At 37.9% G+C, this 22034-nt stretch overlaps 1 protein-coding gene and 1 pseudogene across 7 annotated transcripts in view; both read right to left on the bottom strand.

Moving 5' to 3' along the window:
- LOC101681961 overlaps positions 1-16484 on the bottom strand; it is a 28297-nt pseudogene extending 11813 nt beyond the window's left edge.
- The window catches only part of CCDC126 (coiled-coil domain containing 126), a 50005-nt gene continuing 43080 nt past the window's right edge, over positions 15110-22034 (bottom strand). For all 7 annotated transcript variants that reach the window (XM_045062783.1, XM_045062788.1, XM_045062786.1 and 4 more), the window contains one exon: positions 15110-16904. In XM_045062783.1, the coding sequence (XP_044918718.1) occupies positions 16720-16904 (185 nt within the window). In that variant the 3' untranslated portion in view covers positions 15110-16719. The remainder of the gene's footprint in view (positions 16905-22034) is intronic.

Genomic DNA, 22034 nt, shown 5'->3' with positions numbered 1-22034 from the left:
TCTAGAATACAATTTAATCAAGTTTTTAGATCTAACTTCTAGACTTCAGAAAATACAGAGGATGAAAAGGCAAATTAAACACCGTAAGGATACAATTGAAACATTCTACAAGACTGCTGACCCAGTTTCTTCAAGAAGTAAATCAAATTAGGGAGGGGGAAATGGAGCACTTCTGCAAATGAAACTGTAAGAACCAAATGTGGACCTTGTGTGGATTCTGGCTTGAAAAAATAATAATTGTAAAAAGACATTTCTTGAGATGATAGGGAAATTTGAGTTGTTTTTACTATAACTTAAGAAATGCATACTTTGGGGCACCTGGATGGCTCAGTGGGTTATAGCCTCTTCCTTCGGCTCAGGTCATGATCTCAGGCTTCTGGGATCTAGGCCCACATGATACTCTGCTCAGCAGAAAGCCTGTTTCCCTTCCTCTCTCTCTCTGCCTGACTCTCTGGCTACTTGTGATCTCTGTCGGTCAAATAAATAAAATCTTAAAAAAAAAAAGAAAGAAAAGAAATGCACACTTCATTTTGATAGATATAAAAATGGCTTTGTGGTTACACTTAAAAACTTTTTTTTTTTTTTTTGTCTTTTAAAGCATCATGAAGTAATCAGGATAAAGTATCATGCCTTCTAAAATTTGGTTGTAAGGGGCGCCTGGGTGGCTCAGTGGGTTAAGCCACTGCCTTCGGCTCAGGTCATGATCTCAGGGTCCTGGGATCGAGCCCCGCATTGGGCTCTCTGCTCAGCAGGGAGCCTGTTTCCATCTCTCTCTCTCTGCCTGCCTCTCCATCTACTTGTGATTTCTCTCTGTCAAATAAATACATAAAATCTTTTAAGAATAAATAAATAAATAAATAAATAAATAAAATTTGGTTTTAAATACTCCAGCCAAGAAATAATTAAATAGAAACAGCTCCAGTTTATCAAGCTATTCCTTACATCAGGAAAGATAAGAGCCCCTTGTTCCTCAGTAGCCACAGCAGTATGTCTGAATGCTTCAGACATTCAGATGGACGTCATGACTCAAGAATTGTGGAGTTCAGAACTGAATCAGGCAAAGGCAGCAACTTCACAATTAAGAGCCAATTCCAGCTTCATGGTACCTGACACCTACTTCATGGCCCTGGTTTGGGCAGCAGATCTGACAAAGGACACAGACAAACCAATATTGATGGTAAGGCAGATAATTTTGTAGAACATTTCTGTTTCCAAGATGATCTGTCCATCAGGGATGGAAATGACATTCATTGGCTCATAAGCAAACACACCACCAGCTGTGTTTCCATGAGTGGTAAAGCAGTCAAGAGCCGCTACCAAAATAATCGTTCATTTGGGCTGCTCTCTCCAAAAGATGGGAGTGTAGGTAGAACACATCACCAGGATAGTCTTCATGGGCAGCAGAGATGTGACAATAAGCAACAGACCGTTTGGATAACTCATGTTTGCCATTATCCTTAAAATATTTTCCTAAAGAGCCAGAATAAGGAGTCAGGTACTGATGTGGGGCAGAATCGGTAGCAGCAGCTGAAACCACAATGGTGCCCTTCATAGTATCTGTAAGTCTCTTTACCAACAGTGGAACAGTGGATCTCTTTGGACCAATAGCAATGTAGATACAGTACAGCTTCTTCTTTTCATCAGATCCATCATGAAACATTTCTGGTTAATGATTATGTCAATCTTTGATGTTTTGCAAGTCCATTGGCCAACATTAAACAGCTCAGGTTGACCAGGATCAATTGGCTCCAAGCTATCCACAGCCTTAATGCCAGCCTGAACTGGTTCCTGCAGATTGGAGGAATAATCCCAGGTGCTTTTAGGCCAACTTGTCTATGGCTCTTGGAACCAATTACCAATGGCACCTTCTACATGAGCCAACAGCTTCTCACCAACGAAAACATCCACAGTGGCTCCTGTCCTCTTCAGAGTATCTCCTTCCTTAATTAGTTTTCATTTCCGAACACACCACCACCAACATTATCAAGTTCCAAGTTCAGACACATACACTTCAAGCTTGGAAGAAAACTCTACCCTTTCTTCTGCTTGGACATTTCTCAGCCCATGTATTTGAACAATACCATCACCAATACTTAAGAGACATTCAGTCTCTTCAAGGTCACTAGAGGTATTAACTCCAAGAATACACTCTTCAAAAACAGAGGACACCCCAGCGGTACCAGTCTTCTGAGGACAGATGCTAGAGACAGGGAGGTTCCTTGTGACAATTAAGGATGATTGCCAAGCATTTCTGGAGACCACACCAGCCTTCTGAGAGAAGATGAAAGCCACAGCCAAAGGCCATGTGCATAGACAACTTTTTTTTTCTTAAAGCTAATTTGGTATTTTTCTAGTGGGGCTCAAACTCACTTCCCCAAGATTAAGAGTCACATGTTCTTCCTACTGAGCCAGCCAGGCATCCCCAGATAGCATCTTTAGAGCTCTCCCCAGGTCGTTCCTCTCTAGCTGCAGCCTCTGAACCAACTCCCAAACAAATATTAACCTAAAGAAATTACACTAGTATTCTGAGATAGTATACTAGTATAATGAGATAATTATATTAGTATTAGACAAAATACAGTTTTGAGAAAAAATTCTTATTATGGATAAGGAAAGTCACAACATAAGAATAAAAACAATAATTCATTCGAAAGACAAGACAATTTTATATATATTCTTTTTTTTAATATTTTATTTATTTATTTGACAGAGATCACAAGTAGTCAAGAGAGTCAGGCAGAGAGAGAGGAGGAAGCAGGCTCCCATGAAGCAGAGAGCCCGATGCAGGGCTCGATCCCAGGACCCTGGGATCATGACTTGAGCCGACGGCAGAGGCTTTAACCCACTGAGCCACCCAGGCACCCCTATATATATTCTTTAAAGATTTATTTTATTTGAGAAATGTGTGCACATGCGTGATTTGGGGGAGAGATAGAGGGAGAGAATCTTCAAGCAGACTCCCTGCCAAGTGCAGAGCCAGATGCAGGGCTTGATCTCATGACCCATGAGATCCTGACCTGAGCCAAAATCAAGAGTCAGATGCTCAACGAACTGGCTCACCCAGGAGCCCCTATGATTTTTCTAATTTTTAACTTTTTAATCAAGAAATTTAAAACATATAAAAGGTAGGAAAAATGGTACAATGAACTCCTTTGAGTCAACCACTGTTAATATTTACATTTTGTCATATTAACTTTATTGCTTTAGCTATCTATATTTTTTATTATGATGATTGAGCTGTTTCAAAGTAAGTGTCACACACAATGACATGTTATGCCAAAATACTTTACACGTCTAAAAAAAAATGGCATTCTCCTATCTAGACACAATGGTACTATCACAACACAAAAATAATTCCCTAATTTTATCTTATACCCATTCTATATTTAAATTTACCCATGTTCTCAAAATGTTATAAATAGCTCATTTTTTCATAGCAGGATTCAATCAAAATCATCTATAGTTTCTGTTATATCTCTTAAATTTATTTTTTTTTATTTTTTAAATATTTTATTTATTTATTTGACAGACAGAGATCACAAGTAGGCAGAGAGGCAGGCAGAGAGAGAGGGAAACAGGCTCCTCACTGAGCAAAGAGCCTGATGTGGGGCTTGATCCCAGGACTGTGGGATCATGACTTGAGCCAAAAGAAGAGGCTTTAACCCACTGAGCCACCCAGGCACCCTCATCTCTTAAATTTCTTTTGATCTATAGCTATTACCTCTCCTCCATTTTTAGGAAATCCCATTTCTAAGAATCTACCCCAAAGATAACACCAGTAAAACTTTTTTATTTTTTTTTTATTGGTATAATTGACATACAACATTATACTAGTTTTAGGTATACAACATGATTCCATATTAGTATGCATTGTGAAATGATCACCACAATGTTTAGTTAACAACCATCACCATTCATAGTTCCAGAATTTTTTTCTTGTGATGTGATTTAGTCTCTTAGCAACTTTCATATATGCAATATAGTATTATTAACTATAGTCACCATGCTGCAAATTACATTGCCGTGACGTATTTATCTTATTACTGTAAGTCTGTACTTTTTTATTTCCTTTGTCCATTTTACCCACCCCCTAAACCCTGCCTCTTGTAAGTACTAGTCTGTTCTCTATATTTATGAGCTTGGTTTTGTGAATTGTTTGTTTGTTTTGCCTTTTAAATTACACACGGGAATGAGCTCATAATGAACGACAACAAATTTTTAATACATATGTACAAAGATATTCCCTTCAGCACTATTTTTACACAAAAAGATTGGAAACGAACCAAATGTCTATCTATAGGGGACTAGTTGCGTGAACAGCCATACTATGAAGTCCTATGCAGCAGTAAAAAAAAAAAAAAAAAAAGGAAAATCTCTTGAATACTGCTGTGAAATCATCTCCAGAACATATTTTTAAAATGCATAAATCATGTCACAATGTGTATAAAATCCTACCTTTTAACTAAGAAATAATCAAAGAACAAAGCATAAAAAAGAGCAAAGCAAAAACAAATAAAAATAAAGGGCAACATCATTGCAATTCATACTATAGATATTAAAAAACAGTAAGATATTAATGCCAATAAACTTGAATGCCAATAAACTTGAAAATTTAAATGAACAAGAAAAATTTAGGGAAAGACCAACTTACCAAAATGTACACAAAAATAAAATCAAAATAGGAACACCTGGTTGGCTCAGTTGGTAGAACATGTAGGTTCTAAATTCAAGCCCCACACTGAGCAGAGATTCTCAAAAATAAAATCTTTTAAAAAATTAATTAATTAAAAAAATAAGTAAAATAAATAAAATCTAAATAGCTCTACACCTGTTAAAAAAAATGAACCCATATATACAGACCCTCACCAAAAGAAATCTCAAGCCCACCCCCTTCACTAGCAACTTCTAAATTAACAAAGAAATAACATCAATCTAACATACTCTCATAAAGAATACTTCTCAATTTGTTTTATGACACCAGAATAACCTCAACACCAAAATTAAAGGATTTATAAGAACAGAAAATTACAGACCAATTTTTCTCATAAATCTCATAAATCTATTGTTTAAAAATCCCTAAATCAAAATGGTAGCAAATTGAATCTAACAGCACATAAAAAGAACAATACATTACAACTTTGAAAGAAAATTGGTTAATATTTGAAAATCAGCATAATTCATTATATTAACAGAATAAAAGGAAAATCATACAAACTGGCAGGAATATGAAACAGAAATTAAAAGCTAATTCTAGGGGCGCCTGGGTGGCTCAGTGGGTTAAAGCCTCTGCCTTCGGCTCAGGTCATGATCCCAGGGTCCTGGGATGGAGCCCCACGTCGGGCTCTCTGCTCAGCGGGTCGCCTGCTTCCTCCTCTCTCTCTCTCTGCCTGCCTCTCTGCCTACTTGTGATCTCTGTCTGTCAAATAAATAAATAAAATCTTTAAAAAATAAATAAATAAAAGCTAATTCTAACTAGGTACCTCAGAGTTGTATAATAAATCTGTAATACAAGCGAAAATATACACAATTATTCCCAGGGAACCAGTTAGCAACTTGGTTTAGAATACTGTCAAGGAACCTTCTATTAGCTATTACCTACCCTGATCATGAGGCAATGTTGGAGACATCCAGTCAAAATTCTGGATCACCAGTGAGAATGTAAAATTCTGGATCACTAGTGAGAATGTAAAATGGCACAACTACTTCAGAAAAAAAAAAATGTGTATCTTAATATACTTACCATATGACCCAGTAATTTCATTCCTAGAAAAGAAATGAAAACTTATGTTCACAAAAGACTTCTATTAAGAAATTTCCCAAAAAACCATTCATAGCAGCTTTATTTATAATAGCTAGAAACAGCCCAATGTTCGTTAATAGGAGAAAGAATATACAAACTGTGTTACATTCATACAATGAAATATTACTCAACAGTATAAATGAAAATCAAAAGCAAGATGACGAGTAAAGCAGATAGACACAAGAGTACACACTGCATGATTCCACTTACATGAAATTCTCAAACAGGTGAAATTAATCTATAGTGGAAAACCTTGCCTTGGAGGCGGACGGAATGGGGAAGATTTGACAAGGAAAGGTGTGAGGGGTCTTCGGTGTGATGGTAATTTTCTATATAATATGAGTGTGTGGGGGGGTGCCTGGGTGGCTCAATCAGTTAAGCATTGGCCTTCAGCTCAGGTCATGATCTGAGACCTGGGAATGAGCCCCAGGGGGCCTGCTTCTCTCTCTCCTGCTGCCCCTCCCCCTCAACCCAGATCTTGCTCTCCCTCTCTCTCTCTTAAATAAATAAATAAAATCTTTAAAAAAAAAATAGGAGTTTGTAGCAGGTTAATGCATTTGTTGAAACTCAGCTAATGTACTCTTAACATCTGTGCATTGTATTATATATAAATGTTGCACCCAATGGAAAACCTTAAATACTGAACTCTAGCTAATGATACACAAGCTAAAGTACCTCAGGGAAGTGTGCCGATAACTGTAATTTGTTTCAAAAAGCATAAACATGGGCGCCTGGGTGGCTCAGTGGGTTAAAGCCTCTGCCTTCGGCTCAGGTCATGATCCCAGGGTCCTGGGATCGAGCCCCACATCAGGATCTCTGCTCAGCGGAGAGCCTGTTTCCTCCTCTCTCTCTGCCTGCCTCTCTGCCTACTTGTGATCTGTCAAATAAATAAATAAAATCTTAAAAAAAAAAAAAGCATAAACAACATGGATTCATGGATGAATGTGGTAAAGTTTAACAAAAAATGGTAAAATCTAGACACTGGACATATTTCAACCTTGCTGCAGATTTGAAATGTTCATAATGAAATGTTAAAAACAAAGTTAAAACTCTGTTGCCTTTTTTGAAGCAGGTCCAGTGAGGAAGCTTTCTCCAAGTACATATATTAAGGAGCAAGCAAGCATAATTTGTAGAAAGAAAGGGACTTGGCACAGGAAATTTTTTAAAAATTTTTCATTCCTTTTAAGCAATACATACAATTAGACTTCAGGATAGGATGTGTACAGTTCTTCGTGTAGCTTAAAATACTAGTTGATAGTGCCATTTGTTTTCAATAAAAATTGAGAAAGTCGTTAGTTTCATAGTAGGTCTATAAAGAGAAGGTTTTTTAAAAGATTTTATTTATTTATTTGACAGAGAGAGATCACAAGTAGGCAGAGAAACAGACAGAGAGAGGGAGAAGCAAGCCCCCTGCTGAGCAGAGAACCAGACCCTGAGATCGACCTGAGCCAAAGGCAGAGGTTTAACCCACTGAGCCACCTAGGTGACTCTATAAAGAGAAATTTGACCAAGGATCTCCCAGAACATGACATGCATTTATCAGTGAAGCGGGTGCATTTTAGTCTCTTCTAATTATCTCCTTAAGGTAGGGGTAAAAAAAAAAAAGGTCCTATATGACTTTTCCAGTATCGAATTTTATTTTTCTCCTTGCTGCTAGCAGCAAACCTAGAATTCTGTACCAACTATTTTTCTTCTTAAATCAAGCAAAATAAGGACAACACCATTTCAATTATAATCTGTACGATTTAAAAAAATTTTTAAACCTCAACTTACCTAAGAAACACATTTTACATCTTGACTCGGGAAATACATTCACAGAGATCTGAATCAAAAGTTTCAAGAAACACTTACCCTTATTACTTACGATAAAATTGGATATTTCAATTTTATTCCATTACTTCAAAATCCTGGTCACAACCCACTAAATTGATATCATATCTTCCTAATGAATCATAACCTGTCATTTCAACATTGCATTATGTAGTTCTTACATTTTTTTTTTTAGAAAATATGTCCTGGATATAGACTGCATTGTGATATAAAAATTTTAGAAATATGAGTATCTTTTTATTGCTTTCTATGTGCTAGTCCAGACTCCTTTTCTCGTGTAGAATTAACAAATAAATATTGAACACCTATTTTGTACAAGGCCTCAAGCTAGGAACTTGAGATGAACAATCTGGTTATTCTTTAAATATTTTCTTCTTAAGAAACTCACAGAGTTTTAGACACACTCTGTTTATTGTAAACCAAACCCCATGGGGTCACACAGGACAGCATCATCAATGCTTTGGAATTGGATACACTGAATCAGAAATGACATTTTTGCCAAAAGTCATACTGTTAAAGCAATGGAAGAATCAAATTTTCTCAACTTTAACTTTAAAAATCTAAAGTTTTTTTTTTTTTTAATTTTTAAAAGATTTTATTTATTTATTTGACAGAGAAAGACACAGCAAGAGAGGGAATACAAGCAGGGGGAATGGAAGCTTCCCGCTGAGCAGGGAGCCGGATATGGGGCTCTATCCCAGGAAGCTGGGATCATGACCCAAGCTGAAGGCAGAGGCTTAACCCACTAGTCACCCAGGCACTCCATAAAAATCTAAAGTTTTAAAAACAACTTCAAAACAATATTCCTTTTCTTTATTAAGATACATAATGAGAGGTGTCTGGGTGGCTCCGTTGTTAAGCATCTACTTTCAACTCAGGTCATGATCCCAGGGTCCTGGGATGGAGCCCTGCATCGGGCTCCCTGCTAGACGGGAAGCCTGCTTCTCCCTCTCCCACGCCCCTGCTTGTGTTCCCTCTCTCTCTCTCTCTCTCTCTGTGTGTCAAATAAATAAATAAAATTTTAAAAATAAAATAGGATACATAATGACTTTTTTACACATAGAAATAACTAGGATAAAACGTTTGATAACATCCTACTTAAATTACACCCATCTATCAGAATATATTCAATATTTAGTGTGTGCCAGCTACTGTACACTCAATACTCTTGGACCAAATCTCCCAGTTCAGTTTTGAAGAAATGAGCAAAAAGGGACATTTTCCCCCCTTTCAAACTCATGAAGATGAATAGATTATCATTCTAGAAATAGAGGGCAGAGCAGCCAGGTGCAGGGACCTGACAGTCTCTGAACATACAAAAAAGCCTCCTACTTTAGAAGGGGTTGTGAGGGAAGGCGTCCATGGAGGTAGTGTTTCAGCTGAGACTTGAAGAATGAGAAGCAGCCACTCATGCAAAGAGCTGAGATAAAGCATTCCAGACAGAGGCAGGAGCACAAATGACTAACTGGGGTCACGGAGCCAACAAGTGATAGAGGAGATCCCAGAGAAAAAGGATCAATCCTTTGAGGTTGGGAACCAGAAACTTGGAATCCTAAGTAGGTAAAACGAGAGAGTACATCAAAGAAAAGGACCAAGCATTGCAGGCAAGGAAATGGAAAGGAACAAATCTAGACTGTATGATGGGAAACAGGAGAGGCAAACCTGACTAAGAGGAAACAATAGGACTTAGGTCCAGTTCTGGGGTGGGCTTCATCAGTTTGGAATTCCAACATTACCTTCTAAGATGGTGGAAGGGTCCCAGCAGTGCCTAGGTTTGGAACACCATTCCCAAGTGACTGGCACTCAGGCCTCATTGTAGGCAAGAAATACTAGTTATTTTGGTTTTGCAGAAGCAAAGGAAATACTTTCCTTCTGGCCCGAGTTGTGAAGAAACTGATTCTTCCCACTTTGGCACCAATATATGTAAAGCGCAGACACCTCCAAGAAGAGAGGGATGGAAGGTGTAGCTTAAATCTCCCAGAGAGTCAAAGAAGGATCCAAGGCAGTCATTTCCCTGGTGAAGTTAACTGAGTCCTAATCAACAATAGGAAAAATTGCCTCCTTTAAGAGTTGTGGCCTTGGCTTCTTTTTCAGCCTCAGGAAAATTTGGGCAGAACAACTACTTCTGTGGTCTCTCAGGCCCTGAGCTGACACTCTGTGTCAGAAAAGTCACTTGTTTTAAACAGAGAAAGAGCTACCTTTCTTCTGCTCTTCACCATGGTTATTTAGTACTGTTTTAAAATCCAATATTGCTTTTTTTTTTTTTTAAAGATTTTATTTGACAGAGAGAGAGAGACAGTGAAAGAGGGAACACAAGCAGGGGAGTGGGAGAGGGAGAAGCAGGCTTCCCGCTGAGCCCCAATCCGGGGCTCAATCCCAAGACCCTAGGATCATGCCCTGAGCTGAAGGCAGATGCTTAACCACTGAGCCACCCAGCAGCCCCCAATATTGCTTTTAATACATGATATTTAGGAAAGAAGATAAAAAGAATTAAGTCATGCGGAGAGACAGAAAGTGATTTTATCTTAAAATTCTCAAGAGTCATACCACTTTCCCTGGGAGACTTTAATTCCAAGTACCACTTAGTTATTTTCCAAAGCAGAAAATGACAGCAGCCTGTCTGAAGAGAAAAAGAGAATAAACTACATTAATATATCAAAAACACCCTCCCCCCAGCTTCTACCAGCTTTCTTCCTCCAAGCATTTCTTAGCCTGGAAGCTAAGAAGAGAGGGGTATTTGTAGCTAAAAGGCACTCACAGTTAGCCATAAGCAGTCTTTATATTCTTTACATTTTTTAAATACATCAGGTTCAGGGGAAGACCAAACAACTCCCCATATATTATATGCGGTGAGTAATAGGGCACCTGGGTAGCTCAGTGGGTTAAAGCCTCTGCCTTTGGCTCAGGTCATGATCCCAGGGTCCTGGGATGGAGCCTCGCATCGGGCTCTCTGCTCAGCGGGGGGCCTGCTTCCTCCTCTCTCTCTCTCTCTCTCTCTCTCTGCCTGCCTCTCTGCCTACTTGTGATCTCTGTCTGTCAAATAAATAAGTGAAATTAAAAAAGAAAAGAAAAAGTATGGGGTGAGTAATAATGGACAATGCTCAAAAGCAGGATTTCCATGTAACTGTTTAGGTCAATTCCAGTCTGATGACTGGTGTGTGGACCAGAAAGCACAGGTGGATCCAGAGCTTCTGTAATTTCAAATGCTCTCAAATCTTGGGGCGCCCGGTGGTGCAACAGATTAAGCATCCAACTCTTGGTTTCTGCTCAGGTCATGACCTCAGGGTCTAAACATCAAACCTACTTTGGGTTCCCTGCTCAGCAGAGTTTGCTTGGGATTCTCTCTCTCTCTTCCTTTTCCCCTCCCCCTCTCAAATAAACAAATACGTATTTTAAAAATAGAATAAAATGCTCTCAAATCAACAGGCAAACTTTGGAGAAATGGCTAGGTGTTTTTAAGGCTTTGTTAATATTTTAGAAAACTCAAGAGATACTATGTGAAACTCTTAAATCAGATGCTATCAAGTCGTTACTGAGACAATCTCAGATTTCTTCCAGAGTCATCAGGTCCATTTGTTAAACCTAAAGAGATTATAAGGAGGAAAATAGACCAAGAGAGTGGTGTTGAAGTCCACTTTGTCTAGCCTCTAGGAACCGGAAAATTTAAGTATTTTGGCACCAGAAAAATCCCTGAGCCTTGAGAATAAAATCTTAGTACTAGATTTTATGGTGACAGAGAACTGCTGTAGGTGGGTTGATGGCAGCCTGAATCCCATGGTGGGCACAAGAAATGGCCCTGAGGGTAGACTGAGAAGATCCTGTTCACCCTGGAAGAATATGCAATGAGCCAAGACCTCCCTTCCCTTTATTCTAAGATTGGATGTAAGAGACACTACTATGGCATAGCAGGCTCGTTTATAAACTCCCCAATACAGTAGCCTTGTGCTCCAAACCAGATCTCCAGGAATGAGTTCACCTCCTCTGATCCCCAAACCCTGGCGATCAGGCGCCAAATGCATATTGCATGATGCCCTGCAGACTGTGCTCACTGTTGACCCAGGCCTCTAAGAACCAAGTATGGAGTGAAGAGAGAAGCAGATCTCTCTTTTGAATCAAAGGAGAGGAATTCCTATGCCCTTAGAACAAGATGGAATGTACTTAAACCGAGATTAGCAGAACAGAGGGTAAGACATGGTGGTCAATTGCATCTTTTGGGTTTGAATCTCTGCTGTATGTTAAGATCTGTGACCACAACCCCCATACCCAGTTTCTCTGCACCACAGTCCCTTATCTAGAAAAGGGGAGTAGTAGAACCTCACAAAGTTGTTTTGAAGATCAAACATGATACTGTGCATGAAGAGCATGGTACACGGCACAGTCCTTAGTAGCTGCTCAATAATCACATGACCATAATGATCCCAATGAATGGAGGAGGCATTATTAAAAACAAATCCTCCAAATCCTTCCTGCCGTAAAACTTTCCTCCCAGAGCACATCCCAGTTTTGAATAATTTTAATATAGGAGGTGTAGAGCTTCCACAAGGAGGCAAGCCAAGGGCCCTTACCTAGCAGTCCCCTTTCTGTGCCTCCCTGCTTCTGCTTTAATCAGCAACTCAAGGCTTTTAGACTGAAATTCCCAATTCAGATTCAAAGAAAAGAAACTCTCCTTTCAAACTCATGAAGATGAGAAACAAGCAAACAAAAAAAATTTATCTCAAAATTGAACATAACCTAATGTTATGTGTAAATTCCCAAACACCCATGGCTCAAAGTGTTTTCTTCCCTCAACCCCGCTACTATGTCTACCGTGATAGCCTCCCACCAAAAAAGACTGCTCAGAACCATAGTTTATCTCTTTGTCTGAAAAATTAGTAAATATTAAAGAAAGGATGAGTAGGTGGATGAATTAAGCACCTGAGAAAGTTAAATGAAAAATGATTTACTTGGCATGCCTGGGTGGCTCAATCGGTTAAGTGGCTACCTTTGGCTCAGGTCACGATCCTAGGTCCTGGGATCGAGCCTCGCATAGGGCTCCCTGCTTGGCAGTGATCCTGCTTCTTCTCTGCCTCTGCCTGCTACTCTGCCTGCTTATGCTCTCTCCCTCTCTCTCTCTGACAAATAAATAAAATATTTTTTAAAAGATGTTTTACTCGAATGAACAATGCTGCTAATCATCAGTTACAAGCAACATGAAGTTATACTCGACCTAAGGACTCGAAGGAGGTCCTAAAGACATTCTGGAAATATGTTTGAAAGACATTAGTAAAACCTTAAAAACATTTTTAGAAAAACCTTTATAGGGTCACCTGGGTGACTCAGTTGTTAAGTATCTTTCTTCAGCTCAGGCCATGACCCCAGGGTCCCAGGATTGAGCCCAGCACTGGGGTCCTGGGATCGAGCCTGGCATTGAGCTCCCTGCTCAGTGGGAAGCCTGCTTCTCCCTCTCCCACTTTCCCTGCTTGTATTCCCTCTCTTGCTGTCTGTCAAATACATAGATAAAAATCTCTGGGGGGGAAAAAAAAAAGGAGGCAGACAGGAGCAAATTAGGGTTTTTCAGGCCACAGTGAGAACACTGGATTTTATTTTAAGTAGAAATGGTAAGACAATAGTGTGTGTGGGCAGGAGAGATGAGATTCACAGTTATATACTAAAGTGTCAACAGCAGTTATCTATAGGCAGAAAGATGTCAGATTTGTCCCTCCATTTGGTTTTCTGTATTTATTCTCATTTTCATATTCATTTCTTTACTCTCTAGTTCTTTAGTTCTCTCAAAAGATAAACTCTACCATTTCCCCCAACCAAAAGTTACGAATCATTCAGGGCTTTCAATTATTTAAAAAATTGTTTCAATTCATTCATTCATTCATTCATTTATTCATGTCTCTTTCATTACATCATGTCCCCTTTTCTTTTCTTTTTTTAAGATTTTATTTATTTGACAGAGAAAGATCACAAGTAGGCAGAGAGGCAAGCAGAGAGAGAGAAAGAGAAAGAGAGGAGGAGGAGGAAGCAGGCTCCCCACCTAGCAAAGCCCGATGCGGGACTCGATCCCAGGATCCAGAGATCATGACCCGAGCCAAAGGCAGAGGCTTAACCTACTGAGCTACCCAGGAAGCCCTTTTCTACACATCATGTCCCCTTTTCAAGGAAACACTTCTCTTAAAAAAAAAAAAAAAAAAGGAAAAAGAAACCATTATAACGACATTGATAGCTATTCAGCTTAAAGTGTTTGGTTAAAAATGGAACACAGTTTGCAATTAAACCAAACATACAAGTCAGGTTCCTATGCAAGTTATTAACATTGTTAGCCTTCTGAGACAGAAATAAGATGAGGCATATTCTATAAATTCAAAAGAAGGAAGAACATGGTGTCACTTGGAAGGCAGACCTGAGGGGCACCTAGGTGGCACAGTCCATTGGTTTAGGCTCAGGTCATTATCTCAGGGTGGAGATTGATACCCACATTGGGCTCGTACTCAGGGTGGAGCCTGCTTGCGACGCTCTCTCCCTCTGTCAGCCCCTCATCCTCCCCACATGCACAAGCGCGCAAGTGCACATGCTCTCTCTCTAAAATAAATAAATCTTAAAAAAAAAAAAAGTTACACCTGAGCCTCTATAGTCTACCTAACTCCACAGTCAAGGTCGTAAGTATTTCTTGAAGACAAATGAGACCCAAGGTATCATTAACTATGTGAAATAATGTTTAAATGACTTTTTTTTTTTGCCAGTATACTCCCTTAAAGATATTCTGAAATAACCCAAAGGAACTCTGAAATGAATCTGAAAGTTTTTAGAATGTTTAGTGATGGCCTATCTATGCTGATGTTCTGATTAATGGAAAATATAAATACTATTGTATGACTTTTAAAAACTCAACAGTAGGGTCACCTGGGTGGCTCAGTGGGTTAAGTGTCTGACTATTGTCCTGAGATCAAGCCCCAGGCAGCCTCCATGCTCAGTGGGGAGTCTGCTTGAGGGTTTGCTCTCTCCCTCTCCCTCCTCAAATAAATAAATCTTTTTAAAAAATGGAAAATTGCCTTGTTCATGATAAGAGAGTTTGAGCTCAGGAACTGACGGAACCAAGTCTGGGGATTATGATCAGAGGTGGTTCCTAGGTTTGTACCCTCAAGTTGAAGTTTACTATTGAGTTTTTACTTTTTACAGATTTATTTATTTTAGAGAGAAAGAGAGCATGAGTGGGCAGGAGAGAGAATCTCAAGCAGACTCCACACTGAGTGTGGATCCAGATGTAGGGCCCAATCTCACCACCCTGAGGATCCCAGGACCCTGAGATCATGACCCAAGCCAAGACCAAGAACTGGCCACCTAACTGACTGAGCCACCAGGGATTGTGTTCTTTCAAAAAAGGTATCTGCAGTTGATAGGAGAAAAACCCCAGTTTATCTAAGATTCCTTTCAATCATTTACCACATATTAAATCTACAACAACCATTAAAGAAAAAATCTTATAACACTTTGTTAAGTACAAATAATATATTTTATTTCATCCCTGAAAACAAAAACAAAAAACAAAAATGTCCACATCTAGTAAGACTGAACAATTACTCCAAACTTCACCCAGCAATGGTATGGAATTAATTTCTTCACATAAAGTATACAGAAAAGAATTTAGAAAGTTACCTTTCATGAAACAGTATTTTCTCATACTTATTTTAATAAAGCATTATAATTATTGCTACTATGTGTGGTAGCATATTATAACGAACAATATCCAAAACTAAATTCAATATAGCCTAAATCTAGAAGCTAGATGCACTTAAGCAGTTATTATAGAGAATAAATACTATGAAATATAGGGCACCATATGGCAATTAAATTTGCTACAAAGGAAATTTAAATAAAGGTGTACTTTGCTCTATCCTAGAATTATCCAAGATTAGGATCTCTTGTGCTATATACAATAGCTGTTTTCCTGAAGAGTCAATCTTCATAACTTAAATTATATTTTAAATGCTCTTAACTGTTTTTAAGTGGTCATTATATAAAATGAATACCTAATGTATCTGTTACACAATCCACGATTTCATAAAGCCAGATACTCTTATATAATGTCAACATTTTCCAAGCAATTTAATGCAGCACAAATACCTTTATTATATACACCCAGCTAAAGACCTTAAGCATCCCAGTCTCACAAATATCCCAGTCTCCCCTTCCACTGCCAACATAACAAAAGCAAAATTTACCCAAACAAGGAAATAATGTACTTTCCACATAACACAGACACTCAAAGGATTAAACTTTTTAATTAATATTCATGTATGTGAAAGATCATGAATACTTTACTTATTTTTAATCTCATCATAAAAATATCTTCTATTCTTCAGGATATATGTAAGAAAATGTAATGTATGAGATTAGAGATTAGTATTTTTTTGTTACTTAATTGTCTCAATGTTTAGACGAGGTTATAGACAGTGGCTATTAACCATTTCAAGATTATACCCTCACAAATGTAATTTTTCAAAATATACAATAATTAACCTCCAGTTATTCTGAAGGATAGTGCAAATGAAGACATTCTTTGGGTCATAACTTCAAAACCTTATTTTCAACATTATACTTCCTTTCTCTGCTCATAATCTGAGTAACAAAATATAGTACTGAAGTAAGCACATTTTCTAATAGTATTAGTCTAACAGTTACACCTACTGAGAACAAATGACAAAATGATTCAATAACAACATTCTCCACTTGCCTAAAAAACATGTGATATATTTAAATAAATATTTTCTAGAAATGAACCCATGACTTTCAGTGTTTTTGGTTCCCCTTGATCTCAATCACAAAAGATTTATACAAAGATCACCTACCTGCTTACTACATCAACCATGTTACCAAATTCCCTTTACGGATATAGTACAGCATCGAGGAGACTTGCCTGAAAGCAAACTAATAACTTTTAAAATTTATGTACAGAATTAGAGTTCTGTGGATCCAGCACATTCCTCAGAAACGCGTGGGGCTTTTATTGTACAGTATTATTCTATCCTAGCCAGCAACTGAAAAGCTTTCTGCCATAGGATATACTCCATGGTGGATGTAGCAGCACACGTGACCTTCGACTGCTATCTAATGCTGCCAGATGCGTTTATCCTTTTATTTGTGGTGACTGGCACCAGGTTTCCACTAGTGCCATTGGTAGTGTTGGTTGCCGAGCCGTTCACAACTATATAGTCAACCTTGTTCTCCAGCTTTCCCAAGCGTTGTAAAATGTCATCTAAAAGGACAGCGATTGTTCTTTTCAGATCCGCTAGGGGAAGAAATCAGAATAAACTATTTAAACACTGATAGAGCACTTCATATTTGTATTTTTCTAGTCCAAACAGGGAACGGAAAGTGAAATATTACTGAGTCATCAGACAGAAAATATACTAGAGACAAAGCACTCATACTACACATAGGAAAAACCTAACATTTTTTTAATTAAAGATTTTACTTATTTATTTGACAGAGATCACAAGTAGGCAGAGAGGCAGGCAGAGAGGAGGAAGCAGGCCCCCCACCGAGCAGGGAGCCCGATGAGGGGCTTGATCACAGGATCCTAGGATCATGACCTGAGCCAAAGGCAGAGGCTTTAACCCACTGAGCCACCTAGGTGCCCCAATTTTAATCAATGGCATCACATACAGAGCTTCCTAAAAGAGGAGTTGAGTTATAAAGAGTTATAAGGTGTAACTCACTTTTCTAGTGCAATCAAATACATTTAAAGTCTGATTCAAAATTTTATTCCCTTAAGCAGTTTGTAAAGATGACTGTAGACAAGGCAGAGAAGGTAAAAACCAGATGAGCTCAGCAAGAAATTCAAAGAAATGCAGAAACAAGAAACCTGGATCCTCCAGAAGCTGAAGTGGGTGTATGAGTGGGGGAGCCCAGGATTCAGGGCAGATGCCACAGATACTAGCAGTGGTACTGACGTAAATTTCTTCCAGGATGACAGCAAAGTTTGTATCTCCTTGAGAGGTTAAGGAGTTTTGATAAGATTTACCTGGAAAGAATGAAATTATGGCTCTTCTTTAGAATTGTTTTTTCAAGCTTCCCAAAGGCACCTAGTACATATGAGGTACTCAGTAAGTGGCAACTAATATTGTTATTTTTTGCTGATCCTCAACAATAAAAGCAAGTCAAGCCCTAACAAACATCTAACAACAATTGATAAGTTTGTTGATGGTTCTGTTACAGAGAGATCAGAAAAAGCACAAGCAAAATAAAAAAAAAACAAGTTGGACTTCGTCAAAATTTAAAACTTTTGGACATCAAAGAACATTAACTAGACAGTGAAAATAACAAGCAGAATGGAAGACATTTTTGCAATATTTGCATATTTGCAAATCGTGTATCTGACAAGGGCTTAATCTCAAAAATATCTAAAGAACCCTTAAACAACAAAAGGATGAAGAACCCAATTTTTTAAATGAGCAAAGGACTTGAATAGACATTTCCCCAAATAAGATATGCAAATGGATAATAAGCACAAGAAAAGATGTCCAACATCACAATGAGATACCACTTCAACCTACTAGGATGGCTATAATCAAAGAAAGGGAAAAACAGCACGGTACTGGAGCAAAAATAGAAACATAGCTCAATGGAACAGAGAGAGAGACTCCAAAAATAAATCTGTGCTTATATGGTCAATTAATCCATGACAAAGGAGGCAAGAACACACAATAGGAAAAAGTGTCTTCAACAAATGGTGCTGGGAAAACTGGACAGCTTCATGCGCAAGAATGAAATTGGACCATATCTAACATCATACATAAAAATAAAATCAACATGGATTAAAAACCTAAATGTAAGACCTAAACTCCTACAAGAAAACATAAACAGTACTTTCTTGGCATTGGCCATAGAAACATTTTTCTAGATAGGTCTTCTCTAGCAAGGGAAACAAAAGCAAAATTAACGTATTGGGACTACACCAAAATAAAAAGCTTTTTGCACAGGTAAGGAATTCTTCAACAAAACAAAAAAGGTAACCTACTGAATGGGAGAAGATATGTGCAAATTATATATCCAATAAAGGGTGAATATCCAAAATATATAAAGAATTTATACAACTTAACACCAAAAAAACAAAATGATTAAAACGGGCAGAAGACCATTATAGACATTTTTCCAAAGAAGACATACAGATACATGAAAAAATGCTCAACATAACTTATCATCAGGGAAATGAAATGTAAATCAAAACCACAATGAGAGGGGTGCCTGGGTGGCTTAGTCGGTTAAACATCTGCCTTCAGCTCAGGTCATGATCCTGGGGTCCAGGAAAGTAGTCCTACATCAGGACTTGTTCTTTGCTCACTTGGCAGGGAGCCTGCTTCTCCCTCTCCCCACTGCTCATGCTCTCTCTTTCCTTCAAATAAATAAAATCTTTAAAAAATTTAAATTTTAATTTTAAAAAACCCACAATGAGCTATTGGGCGCCTGGGTGACTCAGTTGGTTAAGTAACTGTTTTCGGCTCAAGTCATGATCCCAGAGTCCTGGAATCAGGTCCCATGTCGGGTTCCCTGCTCAGCAGAGAGTCTGCTTCTCCCCCTTATCTTCCCCCTATCATGCTTTCTCTTGCTCATTCTCTCTCAAATAACTAATCTTTAAAAAAAAAAAAAAAGTGTTAGTGAGGATGTGGAGAAAAAGAAACCTTCATACACTCTTAGTGGGAATTCAAATTGGTGCAGCCACTGTGGAAAATAGCATGGAGTTTCTTCAAAACATTGAAAATAGAACTACCATATCATTCAGTAATTCTACTACTGGGTATGTATCAAAGAAAACAAAAACATTACTTTGAAAAGATATAAGCACCCTTATGTTTACTGCAGCATTATTTACAATAGCGCAGATATGGAAGCAACCTAAGTGTCCATCCACAGACGAATGGATAAGGAAAATGTATTATATATACAATGGAATATTACTCAGCCATAAGAAGACTAAAATCTCATGATCTGCAATGACATGGATGGAGATACAGAATATAATGCTAAGTGAAGTAAGTCAGACAGAAAAAGAAAAATACCAAACAAATATCGTATGATTTCATTCACATGTGGAATTTAAGAGACAAAACAAATGATCAAAGGAAAAAAAGAGACAAAAAAATAGATTTGCAAATACGGAGCACTGGTGGTTGCCAGAGGGGTGGTGTGTAGGGGAGATGGGTAAAATAGATAAAAGAGAATTAAGAGTACACTTATCTTGATGAGCACTAAGTAACATACAGAATTGTTGAATCATTATATTGTACACCTGGAAACTAATAAAATAACACTGTATATGTTAATTATACTTCAACAAAAAAAATTTTTAGAAGAACATAAGCACTGGTAAGATACGGAGAAACTGGAACTCTCATACCCTGCTGATGTGAATATATAATGGTACAGACACCGCAGAGAACAGTTTGGCAGTTCCTCAAAAAGCTGAACATAAAATTACTACATGACCCTGGAATTGTACTCCTAGGTTTGTTTACATTCCCCCAAATTGAAAAGAGACTCAGAGATACTTGTACACCAATATTCACAATAGCCCAAAGGTCGAAACAACCCAAGTGTTCACCAATAGATGAAGAGATTGACAAAATGTGGTATATACATGTAATGGAATATTATTTAGCCATAAAAAGGGAAGATGTTCTTTCTTTTTAGATGGGAGAGGGGCAGAGGAAGAGGAAGAGAATCTTAAGCAGGTTCCCAGCTCAGAGCCCCATGCAGGGCTCCAATTCACAACCCTACGATCATGACCTAAGCTAGAATCGAGTCAGACACTTAACTGACTGAGCCACCCAGGTGCTCCAAAACAGATGGTGTTCTGAGACATGCTACAACATGGATGGATTTAAAGACATTATACAAAGTGAAATAAGCCAGATGAAAAAGGGATAAATATATGGTTCCACTTATGTGAACTATCTAGAATAGACAAATTCATAAAGACAGAAAGTAGATTACAGGTTACCAAAGGCCAGGGAAATGGGGAAATGGTAAGTTCTTGCTTAATGGTTAGTTTCTTGTTTAGAGTGATGGAAGTTTCAGAAAGTTATTTGTAATGGTTGTACAACACTATGACTATAATTTATGCCACTGAACTATATACTTTAAAAATGGTTAAAATGGCAAATTTTGTGTTATATATATATATCACAATGTTTACAAAGTGAAAAAATATCAGAAAGGAGTAGTGAGTGTAGTAGTGGTGGATAGTGGTAGAGGGTATTAGAAAATGCTTATTAAAAAAATTAGAGGGACACCTGGGTGGCTCAGTTGGTTAAGCAGCTGCCTTCAGCTCAGGTCATGATCCCAGCGTCCTGGGATAGAGTCCCACATCGGGATCCTTGCTCCACAGGGAGCCTGCTTCTCCCTCTGACTCTGCCTGCCACTCTGCCTGTGCTCACTCTTGCTCGCTCTCTCTCTGACAAATAAATAAATAAAATCGTTAAAATAAAAAAAAATTTTAAAAATTAGAAAATACTTATGAAAAATAAAACAAAAAAATCAATGTAAGATAAAGTGAGGGGAAAACTTTATTTGGAGGAAGTCTAGGCATGGAAGAATGAGACTTCCCAAGAAGTGTATCTTCTGGCATCATTCATCAAAAGAACTTACATATTCTAATTTGGTGGAAATAGTTAAGGAAAAAAAAGTATAAGAAAAATCCTGTGACAAGAAGTACTCAGGGATGAAATGTCAAACTGTACCCCAAAGAGCATATACATTTGTAGAGAGGAGGAAAAATAAAAACAAATACAGATTAGTTTTTAGCAAATGGTGTGTACAGATGAAAGATATTGGATGTTTATTATACAATTTTCCCTAATTTTCTGTAGATTGAAGTTTTTCAAAATAAAAGACCAGGAAGAGGAAACAATATTTAAGACCTTCCAATCAAGAGTTACAATAGTATTAGATAAATAGGAGAGAATTAAATATTTTTTAAAAATCCTTCAGCAACAATACTAAAGGATCTGTTTTCCCTGTGGGTTACTTCCTGTATATTTGAAGAGGTAGCAACATAGGCCAGAAAGGTCTAGGTAGAACAGACTGGTGTGGAGGTGGGAGTTGTCTATCAGCATGTTAATATGAAATGAAGCTAAAGCCCTAGGATGTTTGACACCAAGCTGAGGTATGATCTGAATTACAAAGGTACAGCCTAATCATTGATTGGAATTACAGTTTAATAACAACCAAAGGAAAAGGCAGAACTAATGTGAAACATCTATATGGTAATTTTACTTTAAAAATGTCCTAAATTGTTAAATATACCCTTCCAGATATTCTAAAATCAACTGGGGTTGGGTTTTTGGTTTGGTTTTTTGTTTTTTGTTTTGGTTTGGTTTGGTTTGATTTTTTGAGAAAAAGAGAGAACACAGGCACACAT

The sequence above is a fragment of the Mustela putorius genome, unplaced genomic scaffold (genome assembly GCF_011764305.1).
Source record: "Mustela putorius furo isolate JIRA1106 unplaced genomic scaffold, ASM1176430v1.1 tig00003845_pilon_pilon_pilon, whole genome shotgun sequence".
In the NCBI taxonomy this organism is placed as follows: domain Eukaryota; kingdom Metazoa; phylum Chordata; class Mammalia; order Carnivora; family Mustelidae; genus Mustela; species Mustela putorius.
Note: the sequence above shows the minus strand (reverse complement) of the source record. Positions and strands in the feature narration are given on the sequence as shown.